At 39.2% G+C, this 17,284-nt stretch overlaps 1 protein-coding gene across 1 annotated transcript in view; it reads right to left on the bottom strand.

Moving 5' to 3' along the window:
* Positions 1–1,216: 1,216 nt before the first annotated feature.
* parga (poly (ADP-ribose) glycohydrolase a) overlaps positions 1,217–17,284 on the bottom strand; it is a 42,066-nt gene continuing 25,998 nt past the window's right edge. Inside the window, exons 13-18 of the mRNA XM_037686742.1 lie at positions 14,936–15,083; positions 9,567–9,645; positions 9,312–9,420; positions 9,015–9,120; positions 2,261–2,389; positions 1,217–1,561 (exon numbers count right to left, since the gene is read on the bottom strand). Coding sequence (XP_037542670.1) covers positions 1,404–1,561; positions 2,261–2,389; positions 9,015–9,120; positions 9,312–9,420; positions 9,567–9,645; positions 14,936–15,083 — 729 coding nt within the window. The 3' untranslated portion in view covers positions 1,217–1,403. The remainder of the gene's footprint in view (positions 1,562–2,260; positions 2,390–9,014; positions 9,121–9,311; positions 9,421–9,566; positions 9,646–14,935; positions 15,084–17,284) is intronic.

Raw genomic sequence — 17,284 nt, 5'->3', positions numbered from 1 at the left:
GGCAGCTAATGTGTAATCCACTTACAACAGCAAAGCCTACACGCCATTTACGGACGTCCACGTCATGAGGTTATTTAGAAACCCTAATTCATCTAATAAAGTATGTCTGAAGGTCGAATGAAATTTCTCGGAGGTGCGTGTGCTACTGCAAAAATCAATCCGTCTGAAATTATTAAATAAGTTATGGTTTTACAAAAAGAAAATGTGAAAAGACTTGTTAAACGTCAGTGTCAAAAACAACTTTTTTCCCCACTAAAATGATCCATCCCCACCCCCATGTGAAAATCCCTACATAATACAGCACATACACTTTTAGCTCATGTTGAAATGCTTTTGTTAATCTAAATGAAGCATTTGAAAAGTTTAAATAAAAATAAATAGCTCAAAACTATGTTGCTTGATTTTTTTTCAAGTTCGCAAACATTGAATTAAGTAGCGAAACCACATTTATTCCTAAGATATGCTTTAATTAGGAAATAATAAAAAACATTACAACCTAAAATCCTCAAATACAATTATGAACCATATACATTTACAGCCGCAAATCTAGTCTAAAACCAATCATTCAATAAATCAAAAACTGTAAGAAAATACTGTAAATAATACATCAAAAAATGAATGTTGGGTAAAAATCATAACAAAAATACTGATTTCCGTGCATTTTGTTATCCATTTCCCCATATAGAAATATGTACGGTACTAATACTGTGCTTAGCACTAATTATAAAGTTTAGAATTAAGGTCAACAATGACTGACCAGGGATTTCCTGTATTTTCCATCTGAGATGATTTTAATATTAGAAAATATTGTTTTGACTCATAAGAACACATGCATGTTGAACTTAAATATCATAGAGGACAAAAAGAGCAGCAAATATCTGGAGAATATCTGATAAATAAATGTTACTCATGCATAGGGTAGGTCTCATTGTCTTTCAACATTGAAGGAGCTCACTACAGTTTAGGTATGACAAACAGAAAACAGATCATCCAAAAAAGGAGCAAAAACAAATAAAGACAAGGTAATCAGGGACTATCATGTCTTAAAGAATCAGAGGTGAAACATTTCCATAATCATGCATATAGTGAATATTTGGCCATATTTGTAACGTGTTTACAAAATAAAGAATTCAAAATCACATTTAAGCTAAAGAAAGGCCTCTAACAGCAACAAAGGCTTACTATTGCTATACATATTTTAAATATTTCATCAGACTATGAGGCTCCTGTAATACAGTCAGTTTTAAAAGGCAAAACCCTGCTTTGGTAGTTTGTGTGTTGGGACTACAAACTTAAAGGGATTGTGTGTGTGTGAAAAGTGATTTTAAGCGCATTAAAGTTTGTGAACCTGGAATCTCTCTTATCGAGGCAGAAAGTGAAACAAGGTTTGTGTTGTTTTCCTGTTAGTGAGAGTCTGCCATGACAGGTGACGTCCCAGGATTCAGAGCAAGCGAAGAGACTTTTGTGTAGATGAAATCGTAGAGGCTGACGTGCGGTCGACTCATGTGGCAGTTCTTGCACACGTCGTCAAAGTACTGGTTCAGAAGACTGTACAGCTGGCCTGGAATGGAAAAAGACAATGGTGAAGAGTACAAGGGAAAGATGACATATGGATTGAAAAAAGAAACTTTTAAACCAAACAGGTTTAGAGAACCAAAGTAAGAGACTTATGTTTTTACATAGCAGAAAAAAGGAAAAACAAACATATGTTTGACATCATTAATAAATCACCTACACACACATGCCATAAGCTTTTTTTTTTCTGTAGCTCCACTTTAGGAAATAGATGGCTAGAGGGGAATTTCTCTGAAAGGCTTCAATAAATGTCAACCAACGAAAAATGAAGAGGTGGGGGAGGGAGAGCCGAGGCGGGGGTCAGTTCAGGCTGTAATCCACTCTGTGGCTGAGGCTGAATGGATGGACTGAGACGCAGCGATGGGCAATAAAGGTGGACCAACTTGCGTTCTGTTATTTGTTAGCACACCGTCACTGTACTGATGCCAACAAAAACAGCCTGTGTGTGCCAGAAAAGCCTAATAACAGCTACTAAAAATCATTCAGAGTCAACATGTATGGCATCTTTCATGTGGGGCTGGACAGAAAAAAAGATGAGCTCTGTTGGGACTAAGTGAATCATTTTGGTAAAAGGCAGCTAATTCAACCAGAGCTGTAATAGTTTAATAAACTGCACTAAATTTGGCCCAGAAAGTCAAATGCCTACAAGCAAATCACTATATATATTTAGTTTTGAGCATCTCACCTACGGTGACTTGTCTCTCAGTGAGGAAAATGTGAACTTCATGAACATCTCTCATAAGCTGAGCATCTCCAAATGTGAAGTATGCAACGTCTCTCCCAGCTTCTGCAGCAGCCATCAACTGAATCAGTGCTGCAAAGAGAAAAAAAAAGAGGCACGATAAGAGGAACATATAGTCAGGGATGTTAGGTTGTATTGGCATTGTTAGTTTCAACAAACTATAAAGGAGTGATTAATCACAGAAAACCTTGTCAAATAAAATAACTGGTCAATCAGTCAGATAAAGTATGGCTTTGACTGGAAAAGCAATAGGTGATTAGAGCCATTTATATCAAAGGAAATACCAACTCACTTTTAGAATAGCCTCAAAAACAGCACTCAATCTTTAGTCGTTGTAAATGAAGTCTCGGGATGTTTAAATATTTAACAGAATTGTTATAGATTTTTGACTGATGAGCACACAAGAAATACAAATCATTTGCAAAAAGTTTCTAATATCTACAGCAATACAACAGCTTAGTGTTATGTAGCTAACAAATCTCGTCAGCTTGGGGACTTTAATGTTAAATATACATTTTACAAGTGGTACACCAATGTCCCCTGTCGTTGAGGGATTTGAATTGGGAATGTTTGTAATTTTTGAGATGAGCATTTTTCCTGGACTGGAATTGAGCAGGGAATGCAAGCAAACCCTAAAGTTTTTGGTGCAAGACATTCAAGTAGATAGGAGTTACCCTCCCTCCTGCTTTTTGCTCTGTCCTGTCAACCTCAGAGCCTCTCTTTACACATATTGTGAATCGGAAATTATCATGGATTTGGTCAGTTGGTCCCTCAACGCAATTGATAAATTTTTTTCCACCAGACAACAGGGTGCTGGAGAGCACTCATGACCTGAACAGACCCTCGCAGCTGGGTATGTCATGGATTCCTGGAATGAGTGGAAGATGGTATGTCTATCTGTTCTGTCCCTGGAGGACGTAGAAGATGTGTACATTATTGGATTTATGATGACAGGGTTTCTGCTTTTTGGAATCAGTGGATACCTTGGATATCGACAAACTAGGAAGATGTTGGCAGCAGTTTCAGCCATGGTAAAGCTGCCAGCCTTATGTGATGGACTAATCCGTGTCTCAAGTTCTTAAACTCATATGTTAACCAAGCTCAACCACAGGCTGGATGCGATTTCATAGAATCGTAGGCCACTTGAGGCTCCTGGAACTCACTAGCATGAAGGATTCAATCTTGGAGAATGCTAAATCGAGCATGGACCGTGCAGAATGTCCACTAATCTGGCTGTATATATAGATATATATCTCCCCCGAGGACATCTTTGGGCTTATCAGAACCATGATGCTGATAGACACTATACCATCTTATCAGAACTTTGGAACTCTGGAAAGTTTATCGATAACTCACCGGCGTTGTCAACCTCTATGCATAAACGTATTACGATGTCATTGTATTTTGCAGCTTTATGTTGAGAGATCTTTTTTTTTTTTTTCATCTTTCACGTTTCCCAGCCAGGAAATGGTGTGAGTCTTGATTTATTTTTTGGCTTCCTCCATCCTCATGTTTTTTTTTTTTTTTCTCATCTGTTTGTATATTGTATGTAGCACCCTGTATTCACTGGTTAACTGGTCATCATTAACTTCACGCAGACTCTCCCACTGGTACATTTTCATCTTTAAATCACTTCTTGGTCTGTTGCCTTCATACATCTCCTCCTACATGTCTCTGCGTGAGTGCAGCTACAGCGTGCGCTCTCAGGACATTATTACATGCAGTGTTCCCTCTGTGAGGACTGAACTAGGCAATAGGGCCGTCTCCTACTTCACTCCTGTTTCCTGGAATATCTTGCAAAAAGATCTGAAGCTCTTAACCTTGACATCTCTAAGTGCCTTCAAAAACATCTGCTAAGTTCCTGGCAAAAAACATTGCAGACATGTTCTTGTTATTAGTTTTCTACACCACCTTATAATCTAGCTGGGTTTTTTTCGCTACTTTTTCCTTTTGACTGTCCTTTTGGTTGCCATTTTATTTTCACTTGTTAAAAAAAAAGTTTGAATTTGTACGCATCCTTTATGATTGTCTATTGTTGTTGTTGTTGTTGTTGTTGCTGTCCATTATTGTCATCACTCTTTGTTAAAATCAGTCAGATTTTGACGTGGTAATAATTTTTCGATGGTGACCTATCTTACTTCTAGAAGCAGCTACACACCAAAATGGAAGTTGGCACGTTGTCTATTTTACTAGCTATCCAGCTTGCAGGACACATGGATAGACATATATGGTGGCAGCCATCTTGAATTTTGAAGTGTCAACCAAATTGTTGCTAGAGACCGTTCTTACTCCTGGATGTAGCCACACACCAAAATGGAAGTTGGTAACTCACTTAGTTTTCAAGTTATCATGCTCACAACATGGTGTTGGTCAGATGGACGCACATTACAAGAATCAGTTTTCTAATAAACTACAGATAAACATACTTGGATAACTCTGATTTATAAGTTAGTTTTGCTGCCTATACTGGATATTGTTTTTGACAGAATATGGGCTCCACATGTCAATTAAGCTAATGATAACAAGGCGCATTCAAGCAAACCGCATACCCGCTCGCCGTATGAAAAATAAGGTTGTGCCAGCCCACAGATAAATACATCAGCTAAGATTTATAGTGTCTCATTCCATAATCAATCTCTGTTTTAATGGAAAACATTAATATGTGTTAGCAGATCATTAAAAATATGACAAGAAATGGAAGAGTGACACCCTGGGAGAGCTCCTAATTGACTAAAAAGGTGTTTAATCAGATTAGGCCAGTGTGTAAGACTATGCCTCACAGTGGATTCTGCATAACTGCAGGACTCCTGCAGCAGTACTGATGACCAAACAAACTCAACAAATTAAACACTTTTATAAGATGCTGAAGAATTAAGAAGTACTCTTTGCATTTGTCAAAAAAAATGTTCATACAGGCAACCAGCCACTAGGGAGCACAAGCTAATGTATCTCTTGTACTGGTCCCAAGCCCTGGTAAACGGTGAGGGTTGTGTCAGGAAGGGCATCTGACGAAAAACACTTTGCCAAAACTATAATGTGAGTTCATCAAAGCAAAACCATACTGGATCAGTCAAGGCCTGGGTTAACAATGACTGCCACTGGTGCTGCTGACAAATGACAAACAGGGTGCCGGTGGAATTTGTACTACTGTTAGGTTGTTTTCACACCTGATAGGCCGGTAGAGTCGGTTCAGTTGGGGACCAATATTCATGACATTTTGTTTACATTTGAGCTGGTGCGTTTGCATTCACACTGCACTGTGCAGTCAAGCCAACCCGTTGAACCAACCTATTCCCCCGTTCACCTGTGGGGGCGCTGCACTAAGAACTACTGAAAGAAACAACACAAAAACCATTGAAGACACTTCTTCTTCTGGAAATAAAAACAAAAACGGAGTGGCATCAAGTTTTAGCAGTTTTAGGAGTTATATTTTGTTATTTTTCAAAAATGGGCTCAGCATGAGCAGAAGATACCATACCATACCATACCAATTTATTTATATAGCACTTAAAACAGCAACAAGGCCAACCAAAGTGCTGTACAAAAGAACACAAACATGCACAGCAGACAGGAAAACATAAAATAGAAATACAGATACAAATAGCAGCAGAAGCTAACTAAAATGGCCAACAGAGTAGAGAACAGACCGGACCAAAACAAATCACACCGTGTTAAAGGCAAGCGAATAGAAGTGGGTCTTCAAGCGAGACTTAAAGACTGAGAGTGTGGGAGCCTGCCGGACACTCAGTGGCAACTCATTCCACAGTCGTGGACCTGCAACAGAGAAAGCCCTGTCACCCCTGAGCTTACGACGGGTTTCTGGGACTGAGAGAAGCATCTGGTCTGCTGACCTCAGAGAGCGCGGTGGGACATATGGCTGCAGAAGATCAGTGAGATAGGATGGGGCGGAACTGTTCAGTGATTTAAAAACATACATGAGAATTTTGAAATGGATCCGAAGGTGAATGGGTAGCCAGTGCAGGGAGGCCAAAACTGGCGTGATGTGCTCTCTATAGCCTGTACCAGTTAAAAATCGGGCTGCAGCATTTTGGACCAGTTGTAGACGAGCAATGGAGGACTGACTGATTCCAAACAGAAGTGAATTGCAGTAATCAAGCCTAGATGTTATGAAGGCGTGGATCACTGTCTCAAGGTTCTTTTTGGAGAGTATAGGCTTCAGCTTAGACAGCCGTCTCAGCTGAAAAAAACAGGATTTTACCATCATGTTTACGTGACTGTTGAGTTTTAAGGACGGGTCCATTATCACCCCCAGATTAGTGACCTTTTGTTTCTCTAGCGGGGCTAGAGAGAAAAGGTCAATGTCATGGTTCATGAGTGAGCCACTGGGATGGAACAGCATGACTTCAGACTTCTTCTCATTGAAGCTTAAGAAGTTTAAAGCCATCCAGTCCCGGATGTCAGCCAGGCAGTCAAGAAGAGGCTGAATAGAGCGTGTGCCTCTGTGCCTCAGGGGGAAGTAAATTTGGCAATCATCGGCGTAGAAATGAAAGGGTATGTCGTGTTTGCGGAAGATAGCACCTAGTGGCAGCAGGTATAAAGAAAAGAGAAGGGGACCGAGGATGGACCCCTGCGGTACCCCCCACTGGAGCGCTGTCGATGCCGAACTAGAATCTTTGATATTGACACAGAAGGTTCTGTCAGATAGGTAGGACCCAAACCATTTAAGGGCTGACCCTGTGATGCCCACCCACTGCTCCAGTCTAGAAATGAGGATCTTGTGAAGATGAGGCAGAAGACCATGGAGAATATTGTTTTTCACACAAGGCAGCTGACGGCTCCATATAAGGTAAGAGAAATGCATGTTTGTTTGCCCTGCGCTGTACTCCACTTCTTGCTTGTGGAGCGGTGCCCGGTCTGTTTACATTCACACTGTACTCGAACCGCGCTGGAGTTCTCTTCTACCGGAACCAGACCTAGGTTTTAGCCCGGGCCAGAGTTCGCCTTTTTGTTCCGTGACAGAGTTTGATAGCGCATTCACACCTCCCCAAACGAATCGGACTTCCTAGGAAAACGAGTTAGAGTTCGATTAAAGCGGACTAAACAGGGCTGGTGTGAATGCACCCTTAGTCAAAGACCACGAGGAGGGAAATGTGTCAGCAGACAGAGGGAGAAGAGGAAAGTCAAGAATGTAGGACTGAGGGTTGCAACTCTAAATGTGGGGACAATGACAGGCAAAGGTAAAGAGCTGCATGATTTGATGTAGAGAAGGAAGGTAGATATTTTGTGAGTCCAACAGACCAAGTTGAAGGGCAGCAAGGCTCACAGCATTGGAGCAGGGTTTAAACTGTACCAGGAAGGACAGATGATGGATTTTGCCAGGAGAATGGAAGTAGCTGTAGTCAACACTTATTTCCATAGAAGGAGCAGTGTTTCCCCTACCATTACACAAGCGGGGGCGCCCTGCCCCGTCTAACAGAGAGCCCTGCCTACCAAACCAAACTGTGGGCGCACACCCCCACCCTCCCCGCCAGCACTGACATAGCGCTAAGCTACCGGTGTGCAATACAGTGTCCCGATTGAGTTTGTTGATTCCTATAAATATTTGGGTATCTTGGTCGACTCGTATCTCTCTTTCAAGCTACATGTGGAAAACTTGATAAAGAAGCTGAAAGTTAAACTGGGTTTCTTTTTCAGAAACAGATCCTGTCTAACTCTGAATGCTAGGAAACACCTTGTAACTGTGACCTTCCTTCCCTCCATTAATTACGGTGACATTATTTACATGAATGCTCCTACAAGAACCCTACAAATGTTGGATGCTGTCTATCATGGTGCACTAAGATTCATAACTGGCTGTAACTCATAACCATCACTCACCCTATATTCACTGGTTAACTGGACATCATTAACTTCACGCAGACTCTCTCACTGGTACATTTTCATCTTTAAATCTCTTCTTGGTCTGCTGCCTTCATACATCTCCTCCTACATGTCTCTGCGTGAGTGCAGCTACAGCGTGCGCTCTCAGGACATTATTAACTGCAGTGTTCCCTCAGTGCAGACTGAACTAGGCAAAAGGGCCTTCTCCTACTCCGCTCCTGTTTCCTGGAATATCTTACAAAAAGATTTGAAGCTCTCGACCTTGACCTCTCTAAGTGGCTTTAAGAATCTGTTGGACTCCTGGCAGGGACCAATACAGACATGTTCCTGCTTTTAGTTTTCTACATTTGCCTTAGAATCTAGCTGTTTTTTGTTACTTTTCTTTTTTTTAGCCATCCTATTTGTTAAAAAAAAAAATCTGTATGCCTTTTTATAACGGTTTATTGTTGTCGCTGTTGTCCATTGTTGTCATCATTCTTTGTTGAAATCAGGTCTCTCCTTAGGAGTGACAAGGATGAATAAGATTAGGAATGAGATCATTAGAGGTACAGCACAAATTGACCAACTGGAAGATAAAGTTAGAGAGGCCAGACTGAGATGGTTTGGACATGTCCAGAGGAGGGACAGTATTGGTAGAAGGATGTTAGAAATGTAGCTGCCAGAAAAAATACAAAGAGGAAGGTCAAAGAGAAGATTTATGGATGTAGTTAGAGAGGACATGGAGGTAGGCGGAGTGAGGACAGGATGTAGAGGACAAAGTGAGATGGAGAAGGATGACTCGCTGTGACGACACCTGAAGAGGGAAAAGCCAAAAGAATATTTTTCATACCGATATCAGTGTTTCAGCCCATAGTACCTTTGAGTCGTGTGTCTCCACCAAAAGCGCCGCAACCCCAGTTCCCTGTGGCTATAGCAGAGAGATGTTTCATGTTGGCATTATTTCGATAGAATCCACAGTATGCCTGGAAAGATTGTACATAAAGAAGCATAAGTGAGGGAAAACATACACAAGAGAGACTTTTCAGAATAGATATGTTGTTCAAATATATTCTGATGTAATTTAATCAAACGTGTGCCTTTGTTGTTTTGTTTTTGTGCATCTTTTTTGCAACGTCTGTTGTGAGGTAGAATAATAGTTCCTTTTTCCCCTTACCTTGTCGAGTTCTCTGGTTATCTTTTCAGGAAGAAACTGCTCCAGAAAGTGTCTGTATCTAAGAGCATCAATGGCCACGATTTCTGTACATTTTCTCTGCCAGTCATCTCTAAATAAATTAATTTAAAAAAGCAAAACAAAAAGTAAGATTTAACATTCTCCCATCTCCCCTTCTTACAAATGTAAGTCACTGGTTTTGAATCATTAGATGAGAACTCAAAACCTTTTTATGTTTTACATATAAACAGAAAATACCTGGGCGTCTCATCTTCGTAGCTCGCCTTCCATTTGTAACTTTCTGCGTAACCAGTATATTTGCTGTACTGTTCGGTTCCTGCAGGAAATAGAAAGACAAAGCCAGAGAGGAAATTCTATTATTCAGTGCTCAGCAGTTGGGAGCACGCAGCAGGTACAAATCGGTTTCAGCGCCTTATTTTCCAAATCAGATTTAGTGCTTTCTGTGCTCCCCATGTGAGTATACAGTATCAGCTCCTATTGGATTGTCATAAATAAAGCCCATTGATTTCATAAGTAATCTGCTTTAGGCTTTGAAATTAAAAGCGTCAAGCCACAATAAGATCAGATGTAAACAGTGCAGAAAAGTGAAGTTTGGTGCTGAATAAGCCAATCATAATTATGTTTGTAAGATATTTATCAAATATGATAAACATCACACACATATGAAACAGTATAGTTGTTTTTATCTAATCTGCTTCAAGAGTTTCAAACCCAAACCCTTTACCATCAAATGCTACTAAAAAAGATTTTCTCTACAAACGCTGCAATGATTTATAGCTCAATATAGTTCGTTTCAAAATTATTTGAAATGTTTTGTTGGATAATTTAATTATCCTTTACATGCTTAGCCTTTACATCCTCCATCAGGTTTTTCCAGCACTAAAGCTAAAATATGTTTTTGAAGTTATTTTTAAAAGAATACATAAAAATACTGCTCCTATTTTATGCTTTGACTACCAGTAGTATTTATTTTGAGGAATAAACCTGAAAAATTACAGTAATATATTTTTTGTCCCTTTAATGCCAAAAGTGACTCAAGGTTACAGACTGCAGCAAAAACCCACAGCAATAGTGATGCATATTTTGGCAAACTAGAGTAGAAGTTCTGCAGGGTTTGGTGTTGTAAATCAAAGAGGATTTATTGAGCTAATTTCCAACTCAATGTGTCTTTTTCTGAGAGTACTAGAGTAGCTTTCTATAATTAAAAATGCTATACAGCTTTTGTTGGGCCTTTAAAAAGTCCTTCAACTCACGTACTGACGTTTCATTCAACAACTCTACGGTCAACTTTTTGAAAAACGCAGTATCCTCTTATGAGAGACAAAACTTTCAAGATGGAACTGATGCAGCTAAGCTGTAGATATGAATGCACCTGTAGTGATATAATGTCAGAGCTTCATACCAGAGACTAAACAATATACCAACACCCCACACCCCTAAAACATGTACAGCAAGGCTTCCTCCTTCTGATAACTTAAAGGTAATATCTCAGCAGGCTGCGACTGTTGGAAACTAGTTGGCGAACAGCATTCATGAGTCTCCAGAATGTCTTGTGAAGTCTGTGGGGGTCTCCGTTTCTTAACTTTGCAGAGGCTCACAGTCTAGTTTGCTTGAATTTTGAAAAGGTTCATAAAATTTGTTCAACAAATTTTCTTTTAAATGTGTAGTGGACTAAGCCTACGTCGAAACCCAGTCTAAGGTCAAAACTCTTGACCTTTAGAACCTTGTGGGACAGAAGCTGTCATTTCATGTATTTGACTCCATAAATACAGGTTCACCCATCCTGAGACTTTCTTTCTTGAAGATTCAAGTGAAAAGAACACTCTCTTTTTATTATCATTACTATCTTACAAATGTTGATAATCAAAGTGTCTTAGTTCAAACCATTTTAGATGTTGCAGTGAACTAATCAATTTTATTAACTGAGTAATGATTTTATTCTCATGTTAAAAGCTGTGCAGAGTTTATGCATTTTTCTGATTTCTGCTTTTGAATGAGCAAGTGTGTGCGTTTACAAGGTTACAGTCAAACGAAAAACAAGTTGTTATGTTAAAACTGTCATGTTTTAGAATCCTCTCAGACGTAAATAGAGATGTTTTGCACCTGTTTCTTAAGGCACGCCAAAACAGAACCCTCTCGGTCTGTGAGAACATTTCTGAGCTGTCTCATAACAATTCTCGCTGTCTCTAACCCCTTACGTCACAAAAACACACCCCTTCTGGTCGTTTCTGACCAATGAAAAATCCCAAAAAGTGAACCGGGAAAGAGTCTTTAAAATGTCAGTACTTCCTGGTCTACACAGACTCACAGGGACACGGAGAGACACACAGGTACTCAGAGTTGGAATTGTAGATGAACAGATGCTGGGATATATTCATCATTTAACGCGAGTTCCTCATTTTTCTGGACTGAATAAAACGTGCATTGAATTTAAGGAAATGCAAACGTGAGACGTCATTTAAATTTGACCCATCAAAATGAATGCGGTCATTTATTTACAGAATCAAATTTAACATCAAACATTTACATTAATTTGGCAAATTATGAAAATAACAATAAAGCAATCAATCAGGAAAAATCATACGGCCATGATCTTTCCGTTGCTGCACCACAGACATGTATAAAACTGTACAACTATGACTTTTACCCACACGGATGTGAATAAGCACTTTACACAGACATTTCTAAATATCTGGGAGAATTTCTACTTGATAGAAAAGTAAAAGATCATAGTTGTACAGTTATAAATGTCTGTTGGTGCAGCAACGGAGAAATCATGGCCGTATGATTTTTCCTGATTGATTGCTTTGTTGTTATTTTCATAATTTGCCAAATTAATGTAAATGTTTGATGTTAAATTTGATTCTGTAAATAAATGACCGCATTCATTTTGATGGGTCAAATTTAAATGACGTCTCCCGTTTGCATTTCCTTAAATTCAGTGCACGTTTTATTCAGTCCAGAAAAATGAGGAACTCGCGTTAAATGATGAATATATCCCAGCATCTGTTCATCTACAAATGGTCAGTCGAAGGTCAGTGTCTCAAACCCATCTTAAACCGTCCTAGATTTTGTCACATGCATCTCCAAGGACAAAAGAACTATATATTTTTTAAAATAATATATTTTTAAAGGGTATCAACAAGTGTCAACAAAGAACACAAAAATATGGAAAGGTCTCTGTGCTTGGTGATTATATTTCAAGAATCAAAAGCTTCTTTGCTGTTTTTTTTTTTTCCAGAACAAAACTAACCTGTACCTAAAGTACCCTTTTTGTTTGTATTTATAAATATGTTTTAATTTGGTTAAGAAAAGGTACATTTACTCTACACCCTTTGCCAACAACCATTTAAGAGTGCTTTATACAACAAAAGCGCCACCTAGCTTTTAGGAACAAGCTATCTATATCATTTCATCTATCAAAGGAACTGACCTCTTCCTCCTTCACTTTAAACCAATTTAGCCTGGTAAATGCTTATGACAGCATCCTGCGAAACAAGCTTCCATTAATAGATTACATCAGGAATCACTACCTTCCGATCTAAAACCCCCACCCCCCCCACCCCCACCCCCCCAAGGAAACTCACATTTACATTTGAGTTTTATCTTTCAAGTTGCGTCAAGCTTCTAAATGCACTTGAAGACTCACTTGAATCGGAGTCAAGACTTTTAGAAGAAACACTACAAACGTGCATGGAATATTCTGAAGGTTTTAATGAATCTTCGGCGCAGTGAGCTCATTCCATTAGTGGAGCGATGACCTTAGTTGGGCAATAAATTCCTTTCTGTCTAAATGTAATAATGTTAAGTGGAGAGGAGGAGGAGGAAGAGGAGGAGGAGGAGGAAGAGGAGGAGGCGGCGAATAATGGAAGGCAAGGAGGGGGACAGTGACTTGGCAATGAAGGTCACTAGAGAGAGATGAAAGTTTGAGAGGACAACTTGGCGCCGCACAATACAGACTGTACAGAGACAAAGCAATTATTCATTGTGTTTTTAGGGGAACTGCCAGGGTAAGTGGGTGTTGTTTGAGGGAAGCAGGGGACGACTTATGCTAATAGTTTTCTGCTTCATTGTTATCACACAGTCTAAAAACAATGAGTAAAGCCCATTGATTGAAGTACAACTTGGTTCATTCTTAAAAAAAAACTCTTAGGTAGAATGTTTGAAAAAAAAGACATGCACCAGCAGAATTACCTCCATTTTTTTCTTTGAGCTTGTGTTTACACACAGCTAAATAATAATACATTTCTTCAAGCCAAAGAGAAAATCACACAGGCCAGTGATCTCGTTTGTGCCATTAAAGTAAATACATCACATTAAAATCGTTGCCTTACATAAAATGTAGCCTCAACAATATAATAATTATAAATGTTTCAAAAGAAATCAACTGATTCATTAATGAATTAAGTCATTTTTTCAATATCTGGAAGAGTCTATTAGAAAATAGATCTCCATCTTTCACATCATCTTTAACTTGGCAAAAATAACAGTGGTAAACCAAATGTGTACAAATGCTTCTGAATTACACAAGTGATCAACATATGTCCACTTTGTACGTGGCAGTAAATGCCAAGTTATACATACTGTACATATTGTACATGTACATACAGGCTGACAGGAACATGCATAGCAGTCTTCTCTTGTATGTTTCTTACCAATGAAGACTGAATTGAGAAGTTAGCGTCATCACTTAGACAATAATACAGACAGCGAGGTTAGCAGTTTTCAGTTCATGATAGAGGAGTTGGATGCAGATCTGGTATTTCTGTTGTTAATGGAGAAGAAGTGCCATTTTGTACATTTATCAAAAAGAAACCACCACAGTTTCCAATAGAGCATGCAAGAACGTGTCCCTACCAAGGCATACTCCCCCCTGGTCATCACTGTCACAGCTGCTTGGGGAGGTGCACTCTGTCAGTACAGCCATGGTAAGCTGCCGGTTCGCCATGCGGTCTCCTACGTGCACAAAACTGCACTCCTTCCACAAGTTCTTATTAAATCTCCATAAGTTTTATTTGACTATCTTTATCATTTTTGCTGGAACAGTTGTAAGTTTGGATACATTTTCTCACAGCCGATCACCAACAGATCATCAGATGCTTCGAGATCAGCTCACTGTACTTTACATAAACAAACATGCTCAAGAAGTTCAGAACAGTCACACAATGCTCATCGCATGTCCTGTAAAAAACTAGTTCTGACTGGGGGCAATGCAGAAGACAGGGTGTCAGCGTGTGGTAAAGTAGAAAACTATGCAATTTTCAAAAGCACCAATGTCACCAAGACACAAGAATGGGGCTTCAAATTGAATATAAATCAGCCTTTAGATGTAAACTTTAAAACACAAAGCCATTCTACTTGGAGGAAGAAATAACATTGTGCCTTCAAATAAATCAGTGCAATGAAAACTGAAAAGACCATTTACAGTGAGTATAAAACATAAAATATATGAAGAAGTCCTTCTAAGACCAACACTGGAGAAAAAAAAAACATCAAAAGTTCCCAAGGTACTTGAAGACCAGTAACTGATGTTCTACAAATTAAAGCTTGAGTGATAAGAATATAAATGTCTGAGTGAGTGAAATGGGGGAAAAAAGACAACACACCTGTGATGATGAGGCATTCATTGTATTCCAGAGCTTCAGTAAAAAGGCGAGACACAATAAGTTCCGGGTTGATGAGGAACCTGATTTCTTCCTGGACCAGTCCATGTCCTGTAACTCCACCACCTACAAACCTGTTTGCAAAGTCCACCTGATGCAAAAAAAAAAACAAAAAAAAAACGAAGATACTGACATGTAAACAAAGAGTGTATCAACCTCTTCTTTTATCAGTTTATTATTATCTTGCTCAGTGCTAACTTAATCTTCTGTGAGAAATATTTGTAGCAGATCAATTGTCGTTTACTTTCTGTACTCCTTTTCTTCTAACTGAAAATAAATAAACAAATATAGGCTACAAATATTAGCTTATGTGACATCTTGGCATGAGAAAATGCTTAAATTGAGTTAATTTTGAAATATATTATGCGTAAATAATCCACTGAAACCTCTGGTAAAAATAATGTCTGGTAATACACCCTTATGGCATCTGTGGAGTGTGACTTAGAAAAAACAATATAAAAACTAATACATTATTCATTGACCTGCTGATTTAGTGCAGATGAGAACAACTGATTTTTTTATGGTCATTCCTAAACAAACAAAAAATTATTTTTTCATTATGTGTCACCCAAAGAAGTCATGAAATACTTATAAATGCTAAAGAATCATAAAGATTCATGCTTGGTAATATTAAAAAATATATAATAATTCATAGCAAAATGCAAAACACAGATTTACAGTATATAAATACTTCAGATATTCATAAAACTCTACAATTATTGAGAAGCTGTGGAGCTGTGCAAAATCCAAATGTGACATACCCAGCAGGGACTCAATATTCTGTTTGTCCACATGGAGAAAAAATAAATAAATAAATAAATAATTAAAAAAATTATATATATATATATATATATATATACAGGTCCTTCTCAAAAAATTAGCACATTGTGATAAAGGTCATTATTTTCCATAATGTAATGATAAAAATGAAACTTTCATATATTTCAGATTCATTGCACACCAACTGAAATATTTCAGGTCTTTAATTGTTTTAATACTGATGATTATGGCATACAGCTCATGAAAACCCAAAATGCCTGTCCCAAAAAATTAGCATATTTCATCCCACCAATGAAAGACAAGTGTTTTTAATACAAAAAACGCCAACCTTCAAATAATCATGTTCAGTTATGCACTCAATACTTGGTCGGGAATCCTTTTGCATGAATGACTGCTTCAATGCGGCGTGGCATGGAGGCAACTGTGGCACTGCTGAGGTGTTATGGAGGCCCAGGATGCTTTGATAGCGGCCTTAAGCTCATCCAGAGTGTTGGGTCTTGCGTCTCTCAACTTTCTCTTCACAATATCCCACAGGTTCTCTACGGGGTTCAGGTCAGGAGAGTTGGCAGGCCAATTGAGCACAGTAATACCATGGTCAGTAAACCATTTACCAGTGGTTTTGGCACTGTGAGCAGGTGCCAGGTCGTGCTGAAAAATGAAATCTTCATCTCCATAAAGCTTTTCAGCAGATGGAAGCATGAAGTGCTTCAGAATCTCTTGATAGCTAGCTGCATTGACCCTGCCCTTGATAAAACACAGTGGACCAACACCAGCAGATGACATGACACCCCAGTGACTGTGGAAACTTGACCTCATGCAATGTGAATTCTGTGTCTCCTCTCTTCCTCCAGACTCTGGGACCTTGATTTCCAAAGGAAATGCAAAATTTACTGTAATCAGAGAACATAACTTTGGACCACTCAGCAGCAGTCCCAGGCGAGATGCTTCTGACGCAGTCTCTTGTTCAAGAGTGGCTTGACCTGGGGAATGCGGCACCTGTAGCCCATTTCCTGCACACGCCTGTGCACTGTGGCTCTGGATGTTTCTACTCCAGACTCAGTCCACTGCGTCCGCAAGTCCCCCAAGGTCTGGAATCGGCCCTTCTCCACAATCCTCCTCAGGGTCCGGTCACCTCTTCTCGTTGTGCAGCGTTTTCTGCCACACGTTTCCCTTCCCACAGACTTCCCACTGAGGTGCCTTGATACAGCACTCTGGGAGCAGCCTATTCGTTCAGCAATTTCTTTCTGTGTCTTACCCTCTTGCTTGAGGGTGTCAATGATGGCCTTCTGGACAGCAGTCAGGTCGGCAGTCTTACCCATGATTGCGGTTTTGAGTAATGAACAAGGCTGGGAGTTTTTAAAAGCCTCAGGAATCTTTTGCAGGTGTTTAGAGTTATGTTGTTGATTCAGATGGTTAGGTTAATAGCTTGTTTAGAAAACCTTTTCATGATATGCTAATTTTTTTTTCTCTCTCTCTCTCTCTCTCTCTCTCTCTCTCTCTCTCTCTCTCTCT

This window comes from Nematolebias whitei, chromosome 1 (genome assembly GCF_014905685.2).
Source record: "Nematolebias whitei isolate Nwh7 chromosome 1, NemWhi1, whole genome shotgun sequence".
Lineage (NCBI taxonomy): Eukaryota > Metazoa > Chordata > Actinopteri > Cyprinodontiformes > Rivulidae > Nematolebias > Nematolebias whitei.
The sequence above is the reverse complement of the archived record's forward strand: the minus strand, read 5'-3'. Positions and strand labels throughout refer to the sequence as shown.